We start from the raw sequence: 25,472 nt of genomic DNA on the forward strand, positions 1-25,472 counted from the left end.
TAGAGGCTGAAGAAGTCAAGATCCCAGCACGGTTTATATGGCAGATATATCAGGTTATGAACCGATTTGAATCACACATAGCAAAGCTTTTGGAAGTGATATCAAAACACTATGTGCAAAATTTCAGTCAAATCGGACGAGAATTGCGCCCTCTAAAGGCTCAAGAAGTCAAGACCCAAGATCGGTTTATAAGGCAGTTATATCAGGTTATGGACCGATGTGGTCCCAAGCGACCTACACTAATAAGAAATATTTGTGCAATTTTTCAAGCGGCTAGCTCTACTCCTTCAAAAGTTAGCGTGCTTTTGACTGACAGGCGGACGGACAGACGGACGGACAGACGGGCGGACAGACGGACGGACAGACGGACGGACATGGCTAGTTCGACTTAAAATGTCACGACGATCAAGAATATATATACTTTATGGGGTCTTAGACGCACAAACAGAATGACGAAATTCGTATACCCGCATCCCATGGTGGAGGGTATAAAAATGAAAATTTTGCCCATGAACATTCCACTAAGGACCAGGGGCAAACTTCTCACATATCAATGAGTGCAGTCCGATTCAAGTTTAAGCTTAATGATAAAGGGCCTCCTTTTTATAGCTGAATCCGAATGGAGTTCCGCAGTGCGACACCTCTTTGGAGAAAAGTTTTACATTGCACAAATGTTTAAAAAATGTACCATAGAAAATGTTAACAAAATTTCCTAAAGTAATACAAAAAAAAAAACGTGAATAAAACATTTTTTATTTTTTTTTTTTCTTATCCTTTCAATAGTTAACTTTTATTTTATAATCAATTTAAAGTATTTTAATACTGCTTCTTTCAACTTAAATTACCACTCGCAACTTAACTTCAATTATTTCTTTTGATTGCACATTTGCAAGCCACTTCCCAAACAGGAGGCATAGCCCATCAGGTGGGGGATGGTGTTTTGCTCATATACCCCTGTAAAGAGATGAGCCCAAGGACCAGAAGCATATACACCCACATCTTCACCGCCATGGGTTTCATCCTCCAAAGGCCAAGCAGCGGGGAAACGATCATAACGATCTCCGGTGATGAAGGAGGTGGGGTCCTCACGTTCTGCTTTCTCGACATTGAAGAAGCGCTCATAACTGGGTCCACTGGCATAACTAACACTCATTGAGGGTTTACCGTCATTGCCATTGGCCGGGGCAGTGCCAAAGATGTCGCTGTGGCGATACTAAAACAAATTCTCTTATTAAACATTCCCAAAAAAATGCAATACTTTTCCTCAACTCACCGGATATCCGTTGTAGCTAAAGGCATGCGAATGATCCGCAGTCACCACTATTAGAGTATCCTCCTCATTGGTCATCTCCTTGGCGGCGGTTATGGCTTTGGAAAATTCCACAGTCTCATCCAAGGCCATGCGGGCATAATTCTGATGATGGGCCAAATCAATGCGTCCACCCTCAATGAATATAAAATAGCCTTCATCATTGCGTGACAAAAATTCGATGGCCTTGCGTGTCATTTCTTCCAAAGTGGGTTGATTGGTGGACTCGTTGGTTTCCAAATGGTACAGCATATGATCATCCTGATATAGGCCAAACACACGATCAAAGTTTGCCAAATTGGCCGACATAAGCTCGTCACGAGTCTCCACATAGAGATTGCGGGAACCTTCTTGGTCTTTGAATTGTTGTATCAAATCAAGGCCATCGCCACGTTTGCCATTCTCATACAATTGGGAATCGATGAAATGTTTCTTGCCACCACCCATAACAAAATCCAATTTACTACCCACCTCACCATTGATAAGTTGATAGGCTATATCCTCTAGGCCAGAGTCAGAGCCACAGGCCTCGGTGATTTCCTCATCATTTTCCCAATCACGATGGGCTATATGGGCATATACACCCGAGGGCGAGGCATGAGTTATGCGAGTGGTGGTCACAACACCAGTGCTTTTGCCAGCATCTTGGGCCCATTTGCCTATGGAGTACACCCAAGTATTGCGATCCTTACCCTTCTCGCAGCTGCCATATTCCACATCACCGTTAAGCCCTATGGTGCCCTCCTGGGCCTTGACTCCACACAAATAGGCTGTAGCAGTGCATGCTGAATCCGATACAATTTTATCCACCGAATAGGTCTTGGACAAACCGGTATAGGGGAAGTCGTTGAAGGACAGTTGCTTCTCCTCGCCACCCAATAAATTGCGCGCCGCAGCTACAGTGGTCAAACCCATACCATCACCCAAGAACATAATCACATTCTTGGCCTTTTTCTCATTGAAAGGTGTTGCCAATTTTTTCGCTATGAAATCCTTGCCTATGTTAATCCAATACTCATTTGATTCCTCACCCTCCAAAACGGGTTTTATGGTCTCCCTTGGTTCCGGCGTTTCAGGATGCATTAAACGATCCCTACAGTCCTCATCATTGCGATCACATTTGGGCAATGCTCCTGAGTATGGTATCAAAATCAGGAGAGCAGCAATGCCTACAGCAATTTTACTCCCACGGCAAGACCACATGTTAACTTTCAATCGCTCTAAGATCAACTGATTTCTTTTGGAAAATCGTAGAAGTTATCGAACAAAAGGCGTATGAAAATCTAAAGGGATCATAAAATAAAATCCCAACCCTTCGATTGATTAGATTAACCAGTAAAGTTATTGATTAGCTATGGTTATCGTTGTAGAGATATGGAGGGTCAAATTAATCAATCGTTTAGCGATGGAATTGTTATTGGGATGTACACCATTTCCATGAACCATCAGCGGAATAGTTTTTTTTCCAAGTTATGAAAGATTGTCGCACAGTGGTGAAGTAGGGGGAAAAGGGGATATTAGCTTAATCGATTTGAAACAAAAGGAACAATTTGACACTATTTGAGGACAAGACACTTTTCCAATATTATTTAAGTCCGATAATAGCCGTGGCAAAAAAATTAGAACATTTTAGAGGGACACCACACACCACAGCTGAAAAATGTTTCTTCTGATGAATATTCCACTAATGAACATGGGCAAACTTCTCGGATATCAATGAGTGCAGTCCGATTCAAGTTTGAGCTCAATGATAAGAGGCCTCCTTTCTATAGCCGAGTCCGAACGGCATACCGCAGTGCGACACCTCTTTGGAGAGAAGTTTTACATGGCATAGTACCTCACAAATGATGCCAGTATTAGGAGGGGAAAACCACCGCTTAAAATTTTTTCTGATGGTCTCACCAGGATTCGAACCTAGGCGTTCAGCGTCATAGGCGGACATGCTAACCTCTGTGCTGCGGTGGCCCCAATCTGTAAACATGTCCTTTTTGAGCGGTTTTTTGGGGCCGAACAACTTTCGTAGGATTTGACCGCTTTTCGAAGACCCATCTGTTGATTGTTGTTTTGTTTCAGGCTCGTAGGCCACGCAGATCCACGGTTGGCCACCTGTGGCGACATATCTTATTTTTCAACATTTCTTCATACTAATCGAAAGAATCCTTTTTTCGCGCGGAATTCAACGAGAACCAACCTTTTTTATGGCAAAGTGCTCATGCAATATCGAATGTATGCTGGCGGAAGAAATGCCCAAGGATGGCTCTATCTCATGGTATGTCACATGACAATCTGATATTACAAGTTCATGTACGGCATCATGGTTCTATGGTAAAAAGGCCGTTCACCAGTTAAGTCCATTTTTTATACCCACCACCATAGGATGGGGGGTATACTAAATTCGTCATTCCGTCTGTCCGTCCGTCCGTCTGTCCGTCCGTCCGTCTGTCCGTCCATCCGTCTGTCCGTCCGTCCGTCTGTCCGTCCGTCTGTCCGTCCGTCCGTCCGTCCGTCCGTCCGCCTGTCCGTCCGTCTGTCCGTCCGTCCGTCCGTCTGTCTGTCGAAAGCACGCCAACTTCCGAAGGAGTAAATCTAGCCGCATAAAATTTTGCACAAATACTTCTTATTAGTGTAGGTCAGTTGGTATTGTAAATGGGCCATATCGGTCCACATTTTGATATAGCTGTCATATAAACCGATCTTGGGTCTTGACTTCTTGAGCCTCTAGAGGGCGCAATTCTTATCCGATTTGAATGAAATTTTGCACGACTTGTTTTGTTATGATATCCAACAACTGTGCCAAGTATGATTCAAATCGGTTCATAACCTGTTATAGCTGTCATATAAACAGATCTGGGGACTTGAGTTCTTGAGCTTCTAGAGGGCGCAATTCCTATCCGATTTGGCTGAAATTTTGCATGACGTATTTTATTCTTACTTTCAACAATTGTGTCAAATAAGGTTTAAATCGGTTCATAACCTGATATAGCTGCCATATAAACCGATCTGGGATCTTGACTCCTTGAGCCTCTAGAGGTCGCAATTATTACATGCGTTGCATACGTGTTTAATATGGTCTGAATCGGTCTATAGCCCGATACAGTTGTCATATAAATCGATCTCTCTATTTTACTTCTTGAGCCCCCAAGGAGCGCAATTCTTATTCGAATTGGTTGACATTTTACACAGGTCTCCAACATATAATTAAAATGTGGTCCAAACCAGACCATGTCTTGATATCGCTCTAATAGCAGAGCAAATCTTTTCTTATATCCTTTTTTGCCTAAGAAGAGATGCCGGGAAAAGAATTCGACAAATGCGATCCATGGTGGAGGGTATATAAGATTCGGCCCGGCCGAACTTAGCACGCTTTTACTTGTTGTCAAATTAATTTTTTTTAAGCCGCTGTCAGTCAATACAAATGATGTCAAAACGTTCTGAGTACGGCTTTGCTTGGAAATATATAACTTTTCAATGGAAATGTCAGATTGAACCTGGAAATGTCAGATTGAACACTTGGTGCTGCCAAGGCTAGAAACTTATATAGCAGCCCTCGTATAATATATTTATAAAATGTTTCTACCAGAACTACGGCATTATTTTTGTTCATAGCCAAGTCGTCAGTTAAGCAATAATTGATAACAAATCTAAAGAAAACAAAATTTCGTCGTATTTCCAATAGCAATGTGCAAGTATCATAAAACATCCTCAACTTAGTTGCTTGATTTTTGGGGTGATAAAACGATAAGATTGACTTTTTTTATTTTGGTTGGCTACTATAAATGACGTTTGCCTACTATTCCATAGGTTCTTAAAATACTTCATAATTTTTCCCTAAACGATTTTCTTTGTTTTTGGCTTGAATATCGAAATTGTATTTCTTAAACCATTTAATCAATAAAATGTCTGTCCATATCTGTCCATGTCTATGAAGTTTGTTTTAGCTGATGATTTAAATCATAGCTGGAAGTGGTTTTCCAAGTGCATGCGTCTTCTACGACTTTGGCTTCCATAATTAATAATAAATTATTTTATTTTCGCCTATAATCAAACGATCATAAATCAAAACCGAAAAACAGTTGTGCGTGGTGTGGTGGCGTGAGTTTTATGAGCATCATTATAAGAAGTAGTTGCGAACAAATTGCAATTCCAAAGTTTTGCCATAGTCTGATTCTATAAATTCATGAGTCATGTGAAGTATGGTAAGATAATCAATCCCAATCGGCCTTCTGGTTCGTTTTGGGTGGTTAATTGGGGTGCCCGAATGCCTTTCAATCTTCAGTTTCATGGAATTTGGTGGGGGGGGATTTTTGAAGTAGTTGGACTTTAGGGGTAGGGTCAAACCCCAGAAATTTGGTGCTAAATTTAGATATCATATCCACGGGCCGACACGGGATAACTATGACCATCACACAGGCTGGAACTTGAGCTCCGACTTGTGGGGTGTCCATAGTTACCACGGAAAGCTTAGCTGAAAGCTACCGGGCATATCCAAAGATTGCGGATGGTGGAAAGCTTCGTTTTTATGCGGAGTAGCTGCTAATACGGCCGCGGGCAGTCAGCGATTTTCGAGAGGAGACTCTCAGTGAGGAGGCAGGTGGCACTGGCTCTTAATTAAATACTGGGTGCCAATGATACTCGAGATGACAAGGCGAGATATTGGTGCCTTTAAATAACCAATGGCTAACATCAGCATCTGTTCCCAGGTTAGGGGCGGCTGGAGGCGATCTTTGGATCCTGGAGCAAGCGGCTCGCCACAACGAGAGATACATGTGCAATCCCACAAATCCCATGCAGTTGGGGCACTGGGCCTGTAACCCGCCCCGTAAAACTATGAGAACTACTAAGAGAAACAAAGAAATAGTTAAAACGGACCCCCCCCCCCCCCCCCCCAACGTTGACAACCCACGCAAACAAAAAAAGGACCATAGTTTGCGAATCTGCACCTGGAATGTCCGCACTCTTTATAGAGAAGGTGCAGTATACGCGCTGGCGGATGTATTAGATAAATTCAAGGCAGATTTAACCGCCTTACAGGAAATGCGATGGACTGGAAATGGCGTCACTACAACACCAAACGGTGCTGTACCATAGCTGTCATAACACAAGGCATAAATTTGGCTGTGGATTTGTGGTTAGTCGAAGACTGAAACACCTAGTCTCCAGTTTTGCTCCGGTGGATGAAAGGCTAGCCAATATACGCCTAAAAGCCAAATTCTTCAACATCAGCCTTATTTGTGCCCATGCCCCGACGAAAGGCAAGGACGAGCAGACCAAGGATATTTTCTAAGAGCGCCTATAGAAAGAATATGACCACTGCCCCGCTCATGATATTAAAATCGTTCTGGAAGATTTTAATGCGAAGATAGGGAAGAAAGACATTTTTGTTCCAACAGTCGGAGATTTAAGCCTACACGAGATAACGTCCAGTAATGGGTGGAGGCTGATAGATTTCGCCGCGTCAAAAAACATGGTAGTTAGAAGCACCAGATTTCAACATATTCACAAAGCCACATGGCTGTCACCCGATCAAAATACGAGGAATCAAATTGATCACGTTGTGATAGATGGAAGGCATTCATCTAGCGTGTTAGATGTACGATCGATCCGTGGACCGAATACAGATTCGGATCACTACCTTGTGGCAGCAAGGGTTCGCACCTATTTGAACATGGCGAGGAAAGTACGATCTGATACTGCACGCAAGCTGGACATTGAAAAGTTGCAAACACAACAAATGGCAGCGGCATACTCCACTCGACTGACCCAACTTCGATGATATAATGGCGCAATGGCAAACTATTGCCCACTCCATGGCAAATGCCGCGAAGTCCGTACCGAAAGCCTCCCCTAAGAAACCCATGGTACGACCAAGAGTGTCGACATGCTACTGAAGCCAAGAATGCGGCATACAGAGCAACTCTGCAATCAGTAGCAACGCGCCAGATGAAGGAGAGGTATCGGGAGAAAAGGAGAGAGGAGAAACGTCTATTCCGCAGAAAGAAAAAGGAAATGGAAAGACGTGAGTGCGAGCGAATTGAGATGTACAGGTGTCAGAATGAAGTCCGGAAATTCTACCAAAGAATTAAACATCAAACCGATGGCTTTGGTGCAGGCACATCCTCCTGCAGTGACAAAGAAGGAAATCTGGTAACTGACACAGATCACATGCTGAGGATATGGAAAGAACATTTCACCCAACTGCTAGTGTCCGACGTTGGTGGCGATGAGGATACCGCAGAACCAACAACTTACCTCTGTTGTCTCTGATTTTAAATAGTTCAACGGGTAACCCGTCGGCTCCTGCTGCATTGTTGTTCTTTAGTTGGGTCACTGCTACTTGGACCTCATTCTGACTAGGAGGAGGAACAATCTATACCATAATGTTCCTCCTCCTAGTCAGAATGAGGTCCAAGTAGCAGTGACCCAACTAAAGAACAACAATGCAGCAGGAGCCGACGGGTTACCCGTTGAACTATTTAAGATCAGAGGTAACCGTTGCGCAGAGGTTAGAATGTCCGCCTATGATGCTGAACGCCTCGGTTCGAATCCTGGCGAGACCATCAGAAATTTTCAGTGGTGGTTTTCCCCTCCTAATGCTGGCAACATTTGTGAGGTACTGTGCCATGTAAAACTTCTCTCCAAAGAGGTGTCGCATTGCGGCACGCCGTTCGGACTCGGCTATAACAAGGAGGCGCCTTATCATTGAGCTAAAATTTGAATCGGACTGCACTCATTGATATGTGAGAGTTTGCCCCTGCTCCTAAGTGGAATGTTCATGGGCAAAATTTGCATTTATCTCGTTTAAATCCTCAAGGCCATACATTAATTTTTGCATACATTTCATCGTTTGTGATAAAAAGGACAATGGATAAAATTACCACAGCCTAATTGAGTTAAAATTATGGCAAATTTGATGTTAAACAAGAAGAAAAAAAAACGAAATGGGATGTTATGAGTAACCAGATCACCCATTTTTGAAACCACAAAAAGGTTTTATTTTTTCTCAATTGCTAGTTAATGTAGATGATTTACTAACACATGTACACACACACACACAGACCCTTATCTAACCTCCACCCCTAAGATGAAAGAAAAAAATTTACAACTTTCTAACATTTGTTATGGTTTTGAAGGCAAATAAAAATCTGTACTGGTATATGTGTACGTATAAATGTGTTCGTGTTTGAATCTTATAGGAAAAGAGAAATTTTGTGTCAACCCTTATCAAAATCATTATATTAACAATATCCATTTTCATCAGTTGGGCCCGTTGGCAAATTTAATCATAAAAACTTTTCAACAAAATTTTACAAAATTATAAAATTTTCTCTTTTTTGCCTTCTGGCACAACTTCAATGCGATGGGACAACACACACACACATACATCTAGATTAATGTTTTCAAACACTTTTATTTATTTAAATGAGCTTAAAATAGGTCTAAGTAGTATGAGTATGACTAAGTACATACTTAGGTATATTGATGTACAGCGCGTTAGTAAAAAATGTGTAAAACTAAAAACTTTATCCTTTGAAGAACTACCACCCACCGACCCCTTGATGACATACCTTAGCAGCAGTAGTGGTGAAAACCGCGACATGAATAATAAGGACATAGCTATAAAAATGAGACCACCAGCGAAAACGCCTAAAAGGAAGAAACCCGACAAAGAGGCTAAGACGCTAAGGAAGACCTAACCCTTCGAAAACCACGGAAATCTAGGCAGCGATCGGAGGCTGTAAAGCCAAGAGGTGGGCATAGTTATGTAGAAGGGCTTAGGGACCTTAGTCGAAATGCGAAACCGTAGAAAGCCGAAGTCGCCATGCGGTCCGTCCAGAAGACGAAAACGTGCGCTATTCTCCTCGTGATATACAGAAGTGAGAATAAGGAGATGCTCTGCGAGTTCATGTTCGGTTTTTCGCCACACGCTAACCTCAATTGTAGCCTGAACTCTGCTCCACCAAGAAAATATTAAAAACTCATGCTTCTTTTAGTTGTAATTTACCTTTATAAGCCATTTTGATCTTCGATAGTAATTTTTTCTCTTTTTCTTCTCTTTTTAGGTAAGTTAAGTGTTCGTTTGTCCCAAGTGGTAAGGGTAAAGTAATAGTAAGATTATGATCATTAAGTTCCTCTCGAAGAGAAAATGGCTCAGAGTGCTTCGCTACACCCTAAAGTGTTTGCGGCCCACTTTTGATATAATCCAAATTTTAAGATAATTTGTAATTGTAATTAACTCTTAAATGCCTTCGTTAGAACCCTATATTGTGCCGTTTGGTGTCCATTTGGGTTGGGTAGGTGCAAACCAAATTTCGCTGAAATCAGTGCACCCATTTCCAAAATCTATCGTTTTTGAAAATAACAATGAAGGGGAGGGTCCGCTCCCCCTTCAGATATATAAAATTCAGTATTCTATAACAGCATGTCATATATACCTCTATGGAGGGACGGAAAAGTCATTTCCATTCCAAAAGCAGGAAATCCTTACTACACGAAAGCGAAAGATTTTCGGCCTTTTAGTCTGTCCTCCTTTATGCTCAACACTCTAGAGAGGTTAATAGAAACATATCTTAGAGGTTCCGGGGGCTCATTGGTGGGCCTTCAAAGTTGGTCACCTCGGTCCTAAACAATTTTTGTTGAGGCTGCTAAAAGCGCATTTATGGCCCGATTCTCAAAATTTTTTATGATATCTTTATACGTTAAAAAATTACAGATTTATTTCCACTAATTTTTTCCACTCCAGTTGTCGGATCTATAATGCTTTATGGTGTTGTGATCAGGTGGACGACGGACGGCATCCAAAGGATCACTTGTTATGCATCACAGTCGCCCTAAGAACGACACCATCTGATGTACTGAATTTTCTGCTACACCTAATGCCTCTGTACCTTGTGCCTAGGCAAATAGCTGAGACCACTGCTGTGAGGCTAAGAGAGTTTTCACTTTGGTAATGTGGCGGATTACACATTGCCTGAGCCGGTTTTTGATAAAAAGTACTGTACCACTGTTCCTGATTGAACCGATCGAAATGACGATATCCCTGGTATCAGAAGTATCATGGACTTCTATACGGATGATTCCAAACTAGACGATCAGACGGGCTTTGAGGTGTACTCTGAAGAACTAGGACTGGTCATTTCGGGTAGGGTACCCGACCACTGCAGTATGTATCAAGCGGAGATATTTTCAATTAAGGAAGTGGTGGAATGGCTAAGATATAATGTCATAACAACATCTGGCATAAATAGCTTTTCAGACAGCCAGGCAGCCATTAAATCTCTGCGAAACGTGTTTCTGAATTCAAAAACCGCCCTCGACTGTTGCAAATCTCTCTCTCAACGAATCTCCCATCAGTTCAAAATTTACCTGTTCTTATTGCCGGGCCACAGAGATTTCCCTAGAAATTGTAGAGCAGACGAGCTTGCTGGACTGGAAATTACCTTAGAGATTCCAGGGGAACTGGAATCTGTGCATATGCCACTAGCGTCATGTAAGCTAGGTTTCCAAGATCGGGCTCGAAGGGCAACAATTGACAGATGATCAGAAATTGGGGGTTGTGAATCTAGACTTGAAGAGGTCTAGCGCTCTGCTGTCGCTGGCTACAACAGACGTCGAAGTCATTGTGTCCATCCTGACAGATCACTATCTGATCGGATAACAAGCTGACAGGCTGAAGGTTGCCAGTAACGACTTCTACATCTGCTGGGTGTGTGTCTCACACTGGCAGTCAAAAGGAGTTCCACTTTAGATTCTCATATCTTTAAGAACTTGTCCGATTTAGCGGATGTGAACATTCACAAGTTGCTGGGATTTTTAAAGCGATCTGGATGGTTCAACTGTAGGAGCTAGAAGGCATCTTCCTTGTCCTATTCCTGTGGTATCACAATGGATGAAAACGTCTGAGTGAGTCTGATGGCAGACTACCTAACCTAACCTTGGCTAACCTTAGAGCAATGTCTAGTCACAATATCCAAAGGCATTAGGTGTGGCATTAAATTCAGTGCATCAGATAGTGTCGTCCTAAGTGCGAATGTGATGCATTAACATCACATCCTTTGGATGTTCAATACTGAGAACAGTACGTAGAGTTTTGAAGCGCCGTCCACCAGACCACAATACCACATAGCATTACAACTGCAGTTTTCAGCCTGTACTACATGCAGTCAAATGGCTATTGAGGCAATAACAACCAGAGCAATGAAGTCAAAGACCGTTCTGGATTGCTAAAGAGCGAATAACGCTTACAATGCATATGGTACATTTTGCATTATCTGGTGGCCTAAAAGAGAAATGACAGAGCGTACAACCTGGCCGCAAAGCCCAGAAGTTTACCGACAACTCGACGGCGCTTTATGGGACGGGACACTCACGTACCACTTTGGCTGTCGGAAGGACAGCAAACATCTTATAGGGGGAAACAGCCGCCTGGTCGGAAACCGAGAAGACAGCGAGGCATTGGGCCCTTTCTATGACAATGTCCAACTTTCAGAAGGGAAAAGTCCCACTGGTCACATGGAATAGAAAAGGATTAGGAATATTTGCATATGCACAAAATTTCTGAAATGGGATCCATTTTTGGTATGGGGCAGATTTAAATCCACACCCTCTTTTCAGCCTAATCTAGTAACAGTTTGTCTCTTCCCTGTATATTCTCTAAAAAAATGTGCAAACGTAAAACAAGTAAAAGCGTGCTAAGTTCAACCGGGCCGAATCTTGAGTACACACAACCATGGATTCCGCTAAAAAGTACCCTTAATAAATGAGTTCCTATTTGAGGTATTTTGGGTTATCGGTACTAAGGGGGGCCTATACCACCATACGGACCGATTCGGATAAACTTGGCATGGATATTGTAAGTCATAAGATGGGGTTTTGGCCCAAATCAGGTGAAAATTTTGGCTTCTTAGGGCTCAAGAAATCAAATCCAGTGATCGGTTTGTATGGGGGCTATATCTGCTTATAGACCGATTAGGATCATACTTGACATGGATGTTGGCAGTTTTATCTGAAGTCCTTCTATCAAATTTCAGTCTAATCGGATGAAAATTGAGGTTTCTAGGGACTGAAGAAATCTAATCCGGGGATCGGTTTATATGGGGCCTATATCTGTTTATAGACCGATTCGGATCGTACTTAGCATGGATGCTAGAAGTCATAACTTCATGGGCTTCTAAGGACTTAAGAAGACAAATGCGGGGATCGGATTATATGGGGGCTATATCTGTTTATTGACCGATTCGGATCATACTTGGCTTGATTGTTATAAGTTATAACACACGTTTTTGTTCCATATTTCAGGCAAATCTGATAAAATTTAAGGCTCCTAAGGCCTAAATAACTGAGTTCGTACTTAGAGGTACCTATGCCACCGTATGCACCGATTCGGATAAAACTTGGCATGATGTTGTAAGTCATAAGATGGAGTTTTGAGCCCAACCAGTTGACAATTTTGGCTCCTCAGGGCTCAAGAAGTCGGATCCGTGGATCGGTTTATATGGGGCTACATCTGTTTATAGATCGATTCAGATCAAACTTGGCATGGAAGATGGAAGTTATAACTCAAGTTTTTGTTCTAAATTTCAGCCAAATCGGATGAAAATTTATGGCTCTAGAAGACAAATCGGGGGATCGTTTCATATGGGGGCTATATCTGTTCATAGACCAATTCAGATCATATTTGGCACGGACGTTAGAAGTCATAACTCAAGTCCTTGTTTCAAATACCAGCCAAATCGGATGAAAATTGAGGCTTCTAAAGGCTCAAGAAGTCAAATCCGGGGATCGGCTTATATGGGAACTGTATCAAGTTTTAGACCCATTCCGACTGTACTTGGCTCAGTTGTTGGAAGTCTTAACAGAATACTACATGCAAAATTTCAGCGAAATCGGTCAAAAATTGGGGCTTGTAAGGGCTCAATAAGTCAATTCAGGAGATCGGTTTATATGGGAGCTATATCTAAATCTGAACCGATATGGTCCATTTGCCAAATCGGATAAAAATTGCGTATTGTAAGGGCTCAAGAAGTCAAATCAAGGGATCGGTTTATATGGGAACTATATCAGGTTATAGACCGATTCCAGCCGTACTTGGCTCAGTTGTTACAAATCTTAACAGAACACTTCATGCAAAATTTCAGCGAAATCGGTCAAAAATTGGGGCTTGTAAGGGCTCAATAAGTCAATTCAGGAGATCGGTTTATATGGGAGCTATATCTAAATCTGAACCGATATGGTCCATTTGCAATCCCCAACGACCTATTTCATTAGTAAGTATCTGTGTTCAAGCGACTAGCTTTACGCGTTCGACCGCTATCGTGATTTTGACAGACGGACGGACGGACAGACGTGCATGGCTAGATAGACTCCGAATGTCGAGACGAACCAGATCGGCGAGCCGATCAATACCCCCAATCCCGATTATTATAGCCACCACCATAGGTGGTGGCTTAATATTCTCTTTTCATTCCTTCGATTATTCATCAAAAACTCTGTTTGGAATTTCTTTAGACAGCCAAAATTCCAGAGATTTTCCACTTCTATTGAAACTTCTTCTAAACAAACACGACTTTTAGGCTGCAGGTTGGCTAGCTATTTGGCCGACCACTGACCGACTTGCTGGATGAAATCTCTTGCCAATTCCAGTTGATTGAAAATATAAAACAACAACAAAAACACAAACACTGAGCTAACATGCGCAACTCATAAAAACAAATGAGCCAACGGCTATACCCCCTATCATTCCCCTTTCTTTTGTATTGGCCTGTGAAAAGATCTCCGAACTGATGTCTGCCATAATTTTTGGCCGACGGCCAGGAGACATTTCTTTTCGATATACGACTATACGTACTACACACATTCTAGCACATGCAAGCAGACATATACAAAAGTTAAATAAATTGTTGGATAATATTTTTTATGTGCATAAATACCAAACAGATTCACATATGGGTCATTGCGAACGTATTTCACTGCAGTGGAGGACTATTTAAAAAAACAAAAATTCTGCTTTAAATAATGGCCCACAATAAAGGCTTAATTTGTCGTAAACAAATATTTGAGATTTTATTAGTAACAGAAATATGAAGAATTTTTACGATTTTAGGCTACTTTGAAAGAGGGGTAGATGAACTTTGATGGCTCCCATCTAAAATCTTAAAAATGTGCACGTTGTTTAGTAGATAGACAGTCCAAAATTCGGCCACTCGTAATAGAGGGAGATACAAAATTCACTCGTCGAGGTTAACGCTGCCGACATTTATGAGCCCTTTAGCCTTGTTAGAAAGAGTTTTTGCTCAGCAGCACTTTATAGGGGCCCATCATGCAAATCCCTTGCGCAAGCCCTTTAATAAGCCTTCTTCGCTTGCTAGTCTTTTGACTTGTTCTTAACTCCCATTACTTGCCTCATCAAGATCCAGTGCATTCTGATTTGGGAGAACAAAGCCTCTAGCTTCCGATCACTTAGTAGCCTTCTGATTGGTTACTTACCCATTTCAAGATGCTGGACTCGTCAAGGCGGTATCTTGTGTTTTTACAAATGGAGAGGATTCCCGTTTCACATGCCCTGAGGGTCTTGACTTCTGGAGAGGGTTCCCTTTTCACATGCTCTGAAGGCCTTGACTTTTCAGAAGAGTGGTGTGGATGGATCATTGCGGTGGTCAGATTCTTTTTTTCGAGATATTGAAATCATCGATGCATAACTTATAGACCCCGCCCTTGTCAAGCCCATCTATTTTCCTGTTCAGCGTTTCAAGGTCCAGCAAAGTAGGTGACTCCGCCTGTAGTGGCTCACTTATTGTGATATCGAAAGGAGTCAGATTTGCTTCTTCAAGCGGACGGATCGAGGACAGGTTGAGATTGGACCTTCATATTGACTTGTTTCGGACAGACGGGACGATAGTTGTGAGTCAACCAGCACATTGTGCCGTTTTATACCCTATAACACTTCTGTGGTATAGGGTATTATAACTTAGTACATTTGTTTGTAACATCCAAAAGGAAGAGAGATAGATCCATTGATAAGTATACCGATCGACTTAGAATCACTTTCTGATTCGATTTAGCTATGTCCGTCTGTCTATCTGTCCGTCTGTCCATGTTAATTTGTGTACAAAGTACAGGTCCCAATTTTCGTTCGATCGTCTTCAAATTTGGTATAAGCATGTTTTTCCGCCTAGAGACGAAGCCTACTGAAATTGGACAAAAACGGTTCAGATTTGGATATAGCTTCCATATATATGTTCGTCCGATTTGCAGTAAAAATGCAATAAAATGGTCATTTGTTAACCGATTCTCACGAAATTCACCAGGAAGGATTTCCTTACGACTCTCAATGTTACCGGCGAATTTCATAAAAATCGGTTCAGATTTGGATATAGCTTCCATATATATGTTCGTCCGATTTGCAGTAATACTTCAATAAAATAGTCATTTTTTAACTGATTCTCTCGAAATTTGGTAGGAAAGATTTTCTTATGACTCTCGACATTACTGGTAAATTTCAAAGAAATCGGTTCAGATTTAGATATATCTCTTATGTATATATAGCCCGATTTTCACTCCTAGAGCCATTGCAAGCGTATTTATTGACCAATCTCTCCAAAATTTTGTACAACGCCTTCCTCAACGATGATCACAATATGTGAGAAGTTTGCTTGAAATCGGCTCAGATTTGGATATAGCTTCCATATATATGTTCGTCCGATTTGCAGTAATAATTCAATAAAATTGCCATTTGTTAACCGATTCTCTCGAAATTCGGCAGGAAGGATTTCCTTACCACTCTCAATGTTACTGGTGAATTTCATAAAAATCGGTCCAGATTTGGATATAGCTTCCACATATATGTTCGTCCGATTTGCATTAATAATGCAATAAAATGGAGATTTGTTAACCGATTCTCTCGAAATTTGACAGGAAGGATTCTCTCTTGCCTCTCCATATTACTGGTGAATTTCATAAAAATCGGTTCAGATTAGGATATAGCTCCCATATATATGTTCGTCCGATTTTCAGTAATAATGCAATAAAATTGCCATTTGTTAACCGATTCTCTCGAAATTCGTCAGGAAGGATTTCCTTACGACTCTCAATGTTAGTGGTGAATTTCATAAAAATCGGTTCAGATTTGGATATAGCTTCCACATATATGTTCGTCCGATTTGCATTAATAATGCAATAAAATGGTGATTTGTTAACCGATTCTCTCGAAATTTGACAGGAAGGATTCTCTCTTGCCTCTCCATATTACTGGTGGATTTCATAAAAATCGGTTCAGATTTGGATATAGCTTCCATATATATGTTCGTCCGATTTGCAGTAATAATGCAATAAAATTGCCAGTTGTTAACCGATTCTCTCGAAATTCGTCAGGAAGGATTTCCTTACGACTCTCAATGTTACTGGTGAATTTCATAAAAATCGGTTCAGATTTGGATATAGCTTCCACATATATGTTCGTCCGATTTGCATTAATAATGCAATAAAATGGTGATTTGTTAACCGATTCTCTCGAAATTTGACAGGAAGGATTCTCTCTTGCCTCTCCATATTACTGGTGAATTTCATAAAAATCGGTTCAGATTTGGATATAGCTCCCATATATATGTTCGTCCGATTTGCAGTAATTCAGCAATGAAATGGTCATTTGTTAACCAATTCTCTTGAAATTCGACAGGAAGGATTTCCTTACCTATTCGATTCGAACGAACAGCTGTAGCGTCTTTCAAGCGGAGATCTTTGCTGTCCTAAACTCTCTGTAGACCATTTTATGCGATTTTAAGCTCGGAGTGCTACGATATATGTGAATTGTAGACCACCGTGGCGCAGAGGCAGGCATGTCTGCCTTTGAACCCGAACGTCTGGGTTCAATCCCGGAGTGAACACCAAAAAAAATTTCAGCGGTGGTTATCCCCTTACTAATGCTGATTACATTTGTGAGGTATCCTAAAATGGTAAAATATCTCTACCCAGAGGTGTCGCTATGCGTTACGCCGTTCGAACTCGGCACAAAATAGGAGGTCCTTTATCATTTAGCTTAAACGTTAATCGGACTGCAAGCATTGGTATGAGAGAAGGGATACCCCATGTTCCTAAATGGAATGTTCAAGGGATATTTAGTAGTAGTTGGACGACGCTCTAACGTCCAACTATGTGAAGTTGAGATTTATTTAAAGATGCAAAACACTTCAACGAACTATGCAGAATGCTTTCAGGCTATTTTGGGTCCCGGACCATCAGAATAAGGCTAAGGAACTCGCCAGCAAAAGATCGATAATATGTGATACGATACGGTTGGTGCGATACGTTGACCACCCAAATAGAGTCTAAGCTGATATTGTGGGTTTCATGGTGACCTAGGCCCGGTGTTCAAATATTTTGCGGGAGACATCTAACTTATACCGAGGCTGAAGAAACATGACTTGGTACTGCAAATAGGTGTCCTAACTGATAATTATAACGTCCAAGCTTTGACGTAGCGCTGGACACACAGATAGGCAAGATTTGTGACAATTTGGAGGAATTGGAGGCGGTCGGTTGACTTTTGTGTAATGGCCTCTCTGTTGCGGGGACAAGGCACTGAGATAAGGGTGAACTCCTCTCTTTCGGCCTGCACTCTCTAGAAGTACCCCCAATTTTCCAGGATATTCTGAATGGATCCAGATTGAAGGGAGGCACAGGGCTAAGATCCAAGGAAGTCAATCCTAGGAATTAGAGAGTCATATAGACATCTGGTATGCCGTAATGTATTTCAGGTAGAAGAGAGAAGGCTGTACGATCGGGCTGCCATGAAATGCAGGAACAACCAGACGGCGTCAAGACTTTTTGCGTTGAACCATGTTAGGTTGATGCTGGTTAGGAGATGCAGAGCTTCTTCGAACTATGAGGACTGATATCAATGGTTCTCGGATCATGCTATTACATCAGTGAACCCTGCCCTGCACGAACTGCTTGATAGGTTAGACACTAGCTTCCATAGGCTAGACATTGCGTAAATGGGATGATGGCTTATAGTCTGGGTTACAGATTGTTCAAAGGGATACTCCGCCATTCCCTGGAAATTCTGGATGATTCCAGATTAAAAGGAGGCAATTAGACATTTTTGGACATTTTTCAATGTTAAGCAAAGTTATTTTTGCTTTGCTGCCTCTATTTTTTAATCAGCAAGAACAACCAGACGGCGTTAAAGGTTTTTGGTCGAGTAATATGATCTCGAGACTAGTTAAGAGATGGAAAGAGATTCTTCGAATCATGGATAGGGTTATCAGAAATTGTCAAGTCAGCAGGATCAACCAGACGGCGTTGAAGGTTTTTAGTCGAACAATATGATCTGTCGTTGCCCCCTATAAGAAGCTCAATTATTATCCGACTTTGCTGGAATTTTGCACTGTGTCTTATGTTAGGCTTTTTGACATCCATGTTCTATATGATTCAGATCGGTCTATCTTTGGATATCGCGGCCAAAAAACTAATATTGAACCTAAATTGAACAGAGACTTGTACTTATTAGACCACTCAATGTCCGTGCCGAATTTGGTCCAAATCGGACTATGTTTCAATATAGCTGCTATGGGTGCATACATAATGCATTTCTCACCGGATTATGACGAAAGGTGGTTTACATATGGTGGTTATCCAAAGTTCGGCCCGGCCGAATTTAATGCCTCTTTATTTGTTTCATGACTTTAAATTGCAAATTGCAAATCTTGCCCATGAACTTTTCACTAAGGAACAGGGGCAAACATCTCACATATCAATGAGTGCAGTCCGATTCAAGTTTAAGCTCAGTGATAAGGGGCCTCCTTTTTATAGCCAAGTCCGATCGGCATGCCGCAGTGCGACACCTCTTTGGTGAAAAGTTTTACATGGCATAGCAGCTCACAAATGTTGCCGGCATTAGAAGGGGAAAACCACCGCTGAAAATTTTTTTTCTGATAGTCTCGCCAGGATTCGAACCCAGGCGGACATGCTAACCTCTGTGCTACGGTGGCATCCGCATGACTTCTAATAGTCATGACAAAACAAGTTAATCTGTATCTGTAGATGTATCTCCCGTATAATTGACAAGGACATTTCGAATGCTATCCATGGCGGAGGGTATATAAGATTCATCCCGGCCGAACTTAACACCACTCAGCTACGCCGTCGCGCTCATGTAAGACGTTGCATCTTTAAGAAGGCTGAAATCTACGAATGTAAATCAAGCCATAAAGTTGAGTTCTTAGTTTCTTGAGTTCCTATTTTTTTTTTTTTAATTTTAGTTTTCCCCTCAACTTGGAATGTCACATATCAAATATGTCCATATTTTATTCATTCATATGCAGAATATTTGCACAAACATTTGTTGCAATGCCATTGGCTTTGTAGATTGTGTACTCATAAAAATGTATATGCAAATGTTATTTTGCAACATTCATAAATAATAAAATTAATAAAACAAAATAAAAAACAAACTTTATGAATTATGAAGAGAATACGTAATCCGAACGGTTTTTTTAAGCTTAGCAATGTCATTGCAATGCAATTTTTACACTTGTATTGTACATTGACGAAGGACAAGTAGAGAAATTTTATAAGTTTCTTAAGAGTACAACTTCGTTTCATGGTGCCGCAATAATCGAAACAGTTTTCTGCTGTGGAACAAGTCAAAGTTCTATGTGGGAAATTAAGTTGTCTTGTTTAAAATCCAAAACTTTTGGTTATTCAGTTTTGGAACTATCATTGTTAAGTACGAGTATCGTGCACCGTTAGACTAATTATCATTTCTTGATTCGGTTAAGCCAAGTTCATCTGTCCGTCCGTCTGTCTGCCTATCTGTCAGTCTGTATCTCTATTTAGTTGTCTTCTACCCATCTGTACTTCTGTCTGTCTATCCATTTGTGCCAGTCTTTCCATCTACCTTTTGGAATATCCGTCTACCTTTCTGTGTGACCGTTAGTCTGTATGTTGGTCTGTCCTCAAACCCATAGAACGTACTGTGGATACCTTGGTATTTGCCCTTAGAATTCTGTTACAATTTCAAGCAAGGGCTTCCAACAACCATGCCAAGTATAATCCGAATCGGTCTATAACCAGATATAGCTGTCATATAAACCCATCTCCCGATTTGGCTTTTTGAGGCCCTAGACTTCAAACCATAGTTGAAGTCTATGTGTAAAATTTCAGCGAAATCGAATAAGAATTGGGCCTTTTAGGGGCTCAAAAAGTAAACTGGGGAAATCGGTTTATAGGAGCTGTATCAGGCTGAAGATCGATTTAGACCATATTTGACACGGATATTGAAGGTCATGGGAGAAGCCGTTGTACAAAATTTCAGCCAAATCGGATAATAATTACGCCCTCTTGAGGCTCAAGAAGTCAAGATCCCAGATCGGTTTTTATGGCAGCGATATCAGGTTATGAGCCGATTTAAACCATATTTGGCACAGTTATTGGAAGTCATAACAAAACATCCTATGCAAAATTTCAGCCAAATCGGATAAGAATTGCGTCCTCTAGAGGCTCTATAAGTCAAGACCCAAGATCGGTTTATATGGCAGCTATATCAAAACATGGACCGATTTCAACTATATTTAGTGCAATTGTTGGAAGTGATACCAAAACACCACGTGCAAAATTTCAGTGAAATCGGACCTAGACGCATATTTCGAGGTGTTACAAACAGAATGAGGAAACTAGTATACCCCCATCCTATGGTGGAGGGTATAAAAATGAATTTGTGTTCGTTTGTTTGCTAGTCGGTTTGTTTGTTTCTTCCGTATAAACTTAGAAACGGCTGAACCGATTACTTTGAAATTTTCACAGATTGTGTAGGTTGGTCTGGAAGGAATTATAGGCTATATAATTTTGAGGGTACTACCCAAAAATAGAAGTGTACCGATTAGGACAATATGGGATTCAAATGAAAGGTATACAGGATCAAAATACGAATTGCACATTAAAAATTGGGTCTAAATCATGGGGGGCCGCCCAAAGTCCAAAACCCCCTAAAATAGGTTCATTGGACTAGCATAACAATATGGGACTCAAATGAAAGGTATTCGAGGGTAGATAACAAATATGGTCAGGAAAAAGAAATATGCTATATAATTTATTGATATATGAAGGGGGGCGGGCCCTCCCCCGTTACCCCATAGGGGCGGGCCCTCCCCCGTTACCCCAAAAATAAAAGTGTACCAATAAGGACAATATGGGATACAAATGAAAGATATTCAGGAGCAGAATACGAATCTCATATTAAAGATTGGGTCTAAATAACGGGGGGCCGCCCATAGTCCAAAACCCCCTAAAATAGGTTCATTGGACTAGCATAACAATATGGGACTCAAATGAAAGGTATTCGAGGGTAGATAACAAATATGGTCAGGAAAAAGAAATAGGCTATATAATTTATTGATATCTGAAGGGGGGCGGGCCCTCCCCCGTTACTCCAAAAATAAAAGTGTACCGATTAGGACAATATGGGATTCAAATGAAAGGTATTCAGGAGCAGAATACGAATTTTACATTAAAAATTGGGTCTAAATAACGGGGGGCCGCCCAAAATCCAAAACCCCCTAAAATAGGTTCATTGGACTAGCATGACAATATGGAACTCAAATGAAAGGTATTCGAGGGTAGATAACGCATATGGTCAGGAAGAACAAATATGCTTTATAATTTATTGATATCTGAAGGGGCGGACCCTCCCCCGTAACCCCAAAAAATACCACCCAAAATAACAATTGGACCGATTAGAACAATATAGATATCACATAAAAGGTATTGAAGAGTAAAATACAAATATGGTATTAAAAAATTGGGTCCCAGAAAGTTGCTCTAACCCCAAAATGTCCAAAAGCAGACAAATTGAACGTTCATATCAATAAGGGGCTCAAACGAAAGCCATTCGGGAGTAGAATATGGCATACAAAATCAGATCGAAGTGAAGGGGGTCACCCCACCCCCCAAAAACCTCATAAATGGGCATATGTACCCATTATGACTGTATGGGACACGGTTTGTTTGTTTGTTCCATAGAACAACGCCCTAAAGCATCCCCTTAACCGAACTTCTATGGCATTATTTGACTCCATATTGCCATGGTTGGTAAATATGAACCGTTTGGTGGGTGTTTTGGGGCTGAAGCGGTCACCGATACTTTGCCCTGAAAATAGGTCAAGCTCAATGATAAGGGGCCTCCTTTTTAAAGCCGAGTCCGAACGGCCTGCCGCAGTGCGACCCCTCTTTGGAGAGAAGTTTTACATGGCATAGTACCTCACAAATGTTGCCAGTATTAGGAGGGGAAAACCACCGCTGAAAATTTTTTCTGATGTTCTCGCCAGGATTCGAACCCAGGCGTTCGGCGTCATAGGCGGACATGCTAACCTCTGCGCTACGGTGGCCTCCAACTTGACCTTCAAATGGCTTGACATTATGGCGTTCAAACAAAGTCGTGCTCCAGCACGATTCTGATATTATTTCAGGGACGGACCCCTAAACTCCCTTCAAACCGTCATGTTTGCGTACTATGGCATAAAGGGGCTCAAATAATAGATACTTCATATAAAGGCGATTTCGATATCCAATTTTGAGGCGAAATGTTTGTTTTATGGCCAAGTGTTTCAAGAACGTCCCGTCTCATAAACTTCCCTTGAACCAAACATATATACCGACTGTAGCAATATGTAGCTCAAATGTGTTTATTGGGATTGGAGTATGAATCTGTTATTCACATTCGGGGCAAAGGGTTTGGCTACTCCAATCCACCACCAAAACCAAGAGAATGAAGTAGATCTAACATCCAAAACTTTAATGGGCGGAGCCTCCCCTTACTCTATTTTCAAAAACGCCAGATCTCGGAGATGGGTGGCTCGATTTACACGAAATTTTGTTTGTTTATAGTAACTCGAAAACAGAAATTTGGTATACTTATTTAAGGTGGGTTCGCCCCACCTCCAAAGCCCGCCAAATGAAAATTTTAACCAATAATGACAATATTAGACTCGAATGAAAGATATTTGAGACTAGAGCAGGAATTTGATACATGGGGGTCCAACTCACCCCCAAAAACATCCCCATACCGGACATTTTTACCTACCAAAGCAATTTAAGCCTCATATGAAAGGAATTTGGGAGTGGAGCACTAATATGATATCCACATTAGGCCGAAACATCAGAAAGGCTTACTAGCACACCCAAACAGGTATTTTTCCCGACCAGTGCCAGTATAGGGCTCTGATAAAATAAGAAAGTGAAAGAAGGCACAGCGGAGCGAGCGGGCCCTGTCCAGCTAGTTATGTACAAATGCAACTCAATGGACATTGTTGCGTATGATTATTACATCCTCCTTGAATAGTAACACTTATACGCAACATGGTCCACTGTCATATAGGAGAAACATTAAAATAAGATCATATGTAGCTAATCACTTAACATAGATGTTCAACTATTCATTGGTTAAATTTAACTGTAAGAGAAGATTAAGGCATCATTTAATAATTCTCTACTACACACAAACTCCTCTTTATTTATAAGCATATATTCTTCAAAACACATCTTTACATCATAAAAATATGATGTTGCGTGCCTTGATGAACATTTATTGCAAATTATGTTTATTGCTGATGACACATACAAGAAGATGAGAGTGAATTTTGTGTGTGTGTGTGTGTGTGTACATTTGCCTTGTTTTGCTGCAAATGAAATATTGCCCATTTTGCCAACGTTCAGATTGTACCATAAACAGGGCGGTGGTGCGGGCGTATGGGCGTAGAGGATGGTAAAGAAAAAATTAATAAATCAGAAAAACGTTTTGATTGTGCCACCTTTTATTGCCATAATCTTTAACAAAAATTCTGTCGTTAATTGATTGCCTTTGATTTATTATTGCTCAATTTTCGTTGTTCACCAAAGAGCGGGGCATGTCGTTGTAAAGCAAAATTTCATGGCACAAACGCCCAGGCCCGCCCCCTTCCTGCTCATTGACATAATTAATCACTTGGGTTATGTATCAATTCAAATTCTTTTCATTGTCAGTATCAATGAGGAAGAACTCGGCGTGTATCGCAGTATTTTGCCGTAGGCGGTGATCAATGTTTGGCAATAAATTTTATTTTGTCTTATAGCCCCCAAGCGGGTTCCGCATAATATTTTAATTTTTTCTGTAAGAAAACAAAAAGAGAAAAATAACAATTGAAGTAGGTATACTTACATGACTATTACATAGGAGCCACCTCGAGCCATAGGAAAGTATGTTCGACCTATTCATTTAACTTTATTTTCGAATCCCATCAGAATTTTAGTCTGCATTTTATTTGCAGCCATTTTGTGTTGCCTATATATTTGAGCAGACCTTTGCAAGGCCTTCTAAGTTACACTTGAAAATGTACTTAAGGTAGACAGCCTAGTATCCTCTTCTACACCAGAATATTAATAAGAGCTTAGAAGAGCTCAATCGCCTTATAATCATCAATAAGCTTCTAAATTAATCATAATGCAGAATTTCCAAGCCATAAGTCCTGAATCCCAATTATGGCTACTATAGCAGTACTTGGAGATAAAATATTTGTAAGTCATATTCTGGCAAATGTCAAAACGTACTGTGCTGGTTATTGTAATGAAAGGCCATCGTAGCGCAGCATGCCCACCTATGAATCCGAACGTCCGGATTCGAATACTGGCGGGAATATCAGAGAAAATTTTTCAGCGGTAGTTATTCCGCTGAAAATTCGGAGGCCACCACTTTATCATTACAGATATTAAAGTAAAGGAAGCCTTAAGGAGTTTCAAACCATTAAAGTCACCCGGATCTGATGGAATATATCCCGCGTTACTACAGAAGGATGTAGACTATCTGGTGCCTCATCTGGCCAATATTTTCACAGCGTGCCTAAGACTTGCATATAATCCCAAAACCAGGCAGGAGGCAAAAGTGGTATTTATACCCAACCCCGGCAAGGCAAGTCATACTACACCAAAGGCCTACAGACCTATAAGCCTAACATCCTTTCTACTCAAAACCATGGAATGCATTGTGGATACCAGATAAAGAGTAGGACATCCAGCGAACTGCTCAAATACAAACAGCATGCGTATGTCAAGGGAAGGTCGGTGGGGACTGCCCTGCATGAGGTTGTGCATGAGATAGAGAAATCCTTCGGTGCCAAGACGTACACACTGGCGGTATGCA

At 41.1% G+C, this 25,472-nt stretch overlaps 2 protein-coding genes across 11 annotated transcripts in view; one reads left to right on the top strand and one right to left on the bottom strand.

Annotated features, from left to right (window-relative positions):
• LOC106082975 (sodium/calcium exchanger 1) overlaps positions 1–25,472 on the top strand; it is a 577,326-nt gene that overhangs the window by 447,764 nt on the left and 104,090 nt on the right. The gene's annotated exons all lie outside the window — the stretch shown is intronic.
• LOC106082960 (alkaline phosphatase) lies at positions 795–2,537 on the bottom strand. Its single transcript, XM_013245730.2, has 2 exons — positions 1,274–2,537; positions 795–1,213 (listed from the first exon to the last, which is right to left on the bottom strand). Exons 1-2 carry the CDS (start codon positions 2,510–2,512, stop codon positions 866–868), a joined length of 1,587 nt encoding a protein of 528 aa, XP_013101184.2. The 5' UTR covers positions 2,513–2,537; the 3' UTR covers positions 795–865.

The sequence above is a fragment of the Stomoxys calcitrans genome, chromosome 2 (genome assembly GCF_963082655.1).
Source record: "Stomoxys calcitrans chromosome 2, idStoCalc2.1, whole genome shotgun sequence".
NCBI lineage: Eukaryota > Metazoa > Arthropoda > Insecta > Diptera > Muscidae > Stomoxys > Stomoxys calcitrans.

Bases quoted from the DNA above. Each gene is read 5' to 3' on its own strand.
- LOC106082960 (XM_013245730.2), bottom strand. From the start codon at position 2,512: ATGTGGTCTTGCCGTGGGAGTAAAATTGCTGTAGGCATTGCTGCTCTC. The intron at 1,214-1,273 runs GTGAGTTGAGGA...AATTTGTTTTAG, and splicing joins TTAGCTACAACGGATATCCG to TATCGCCACAGCGACATCTT.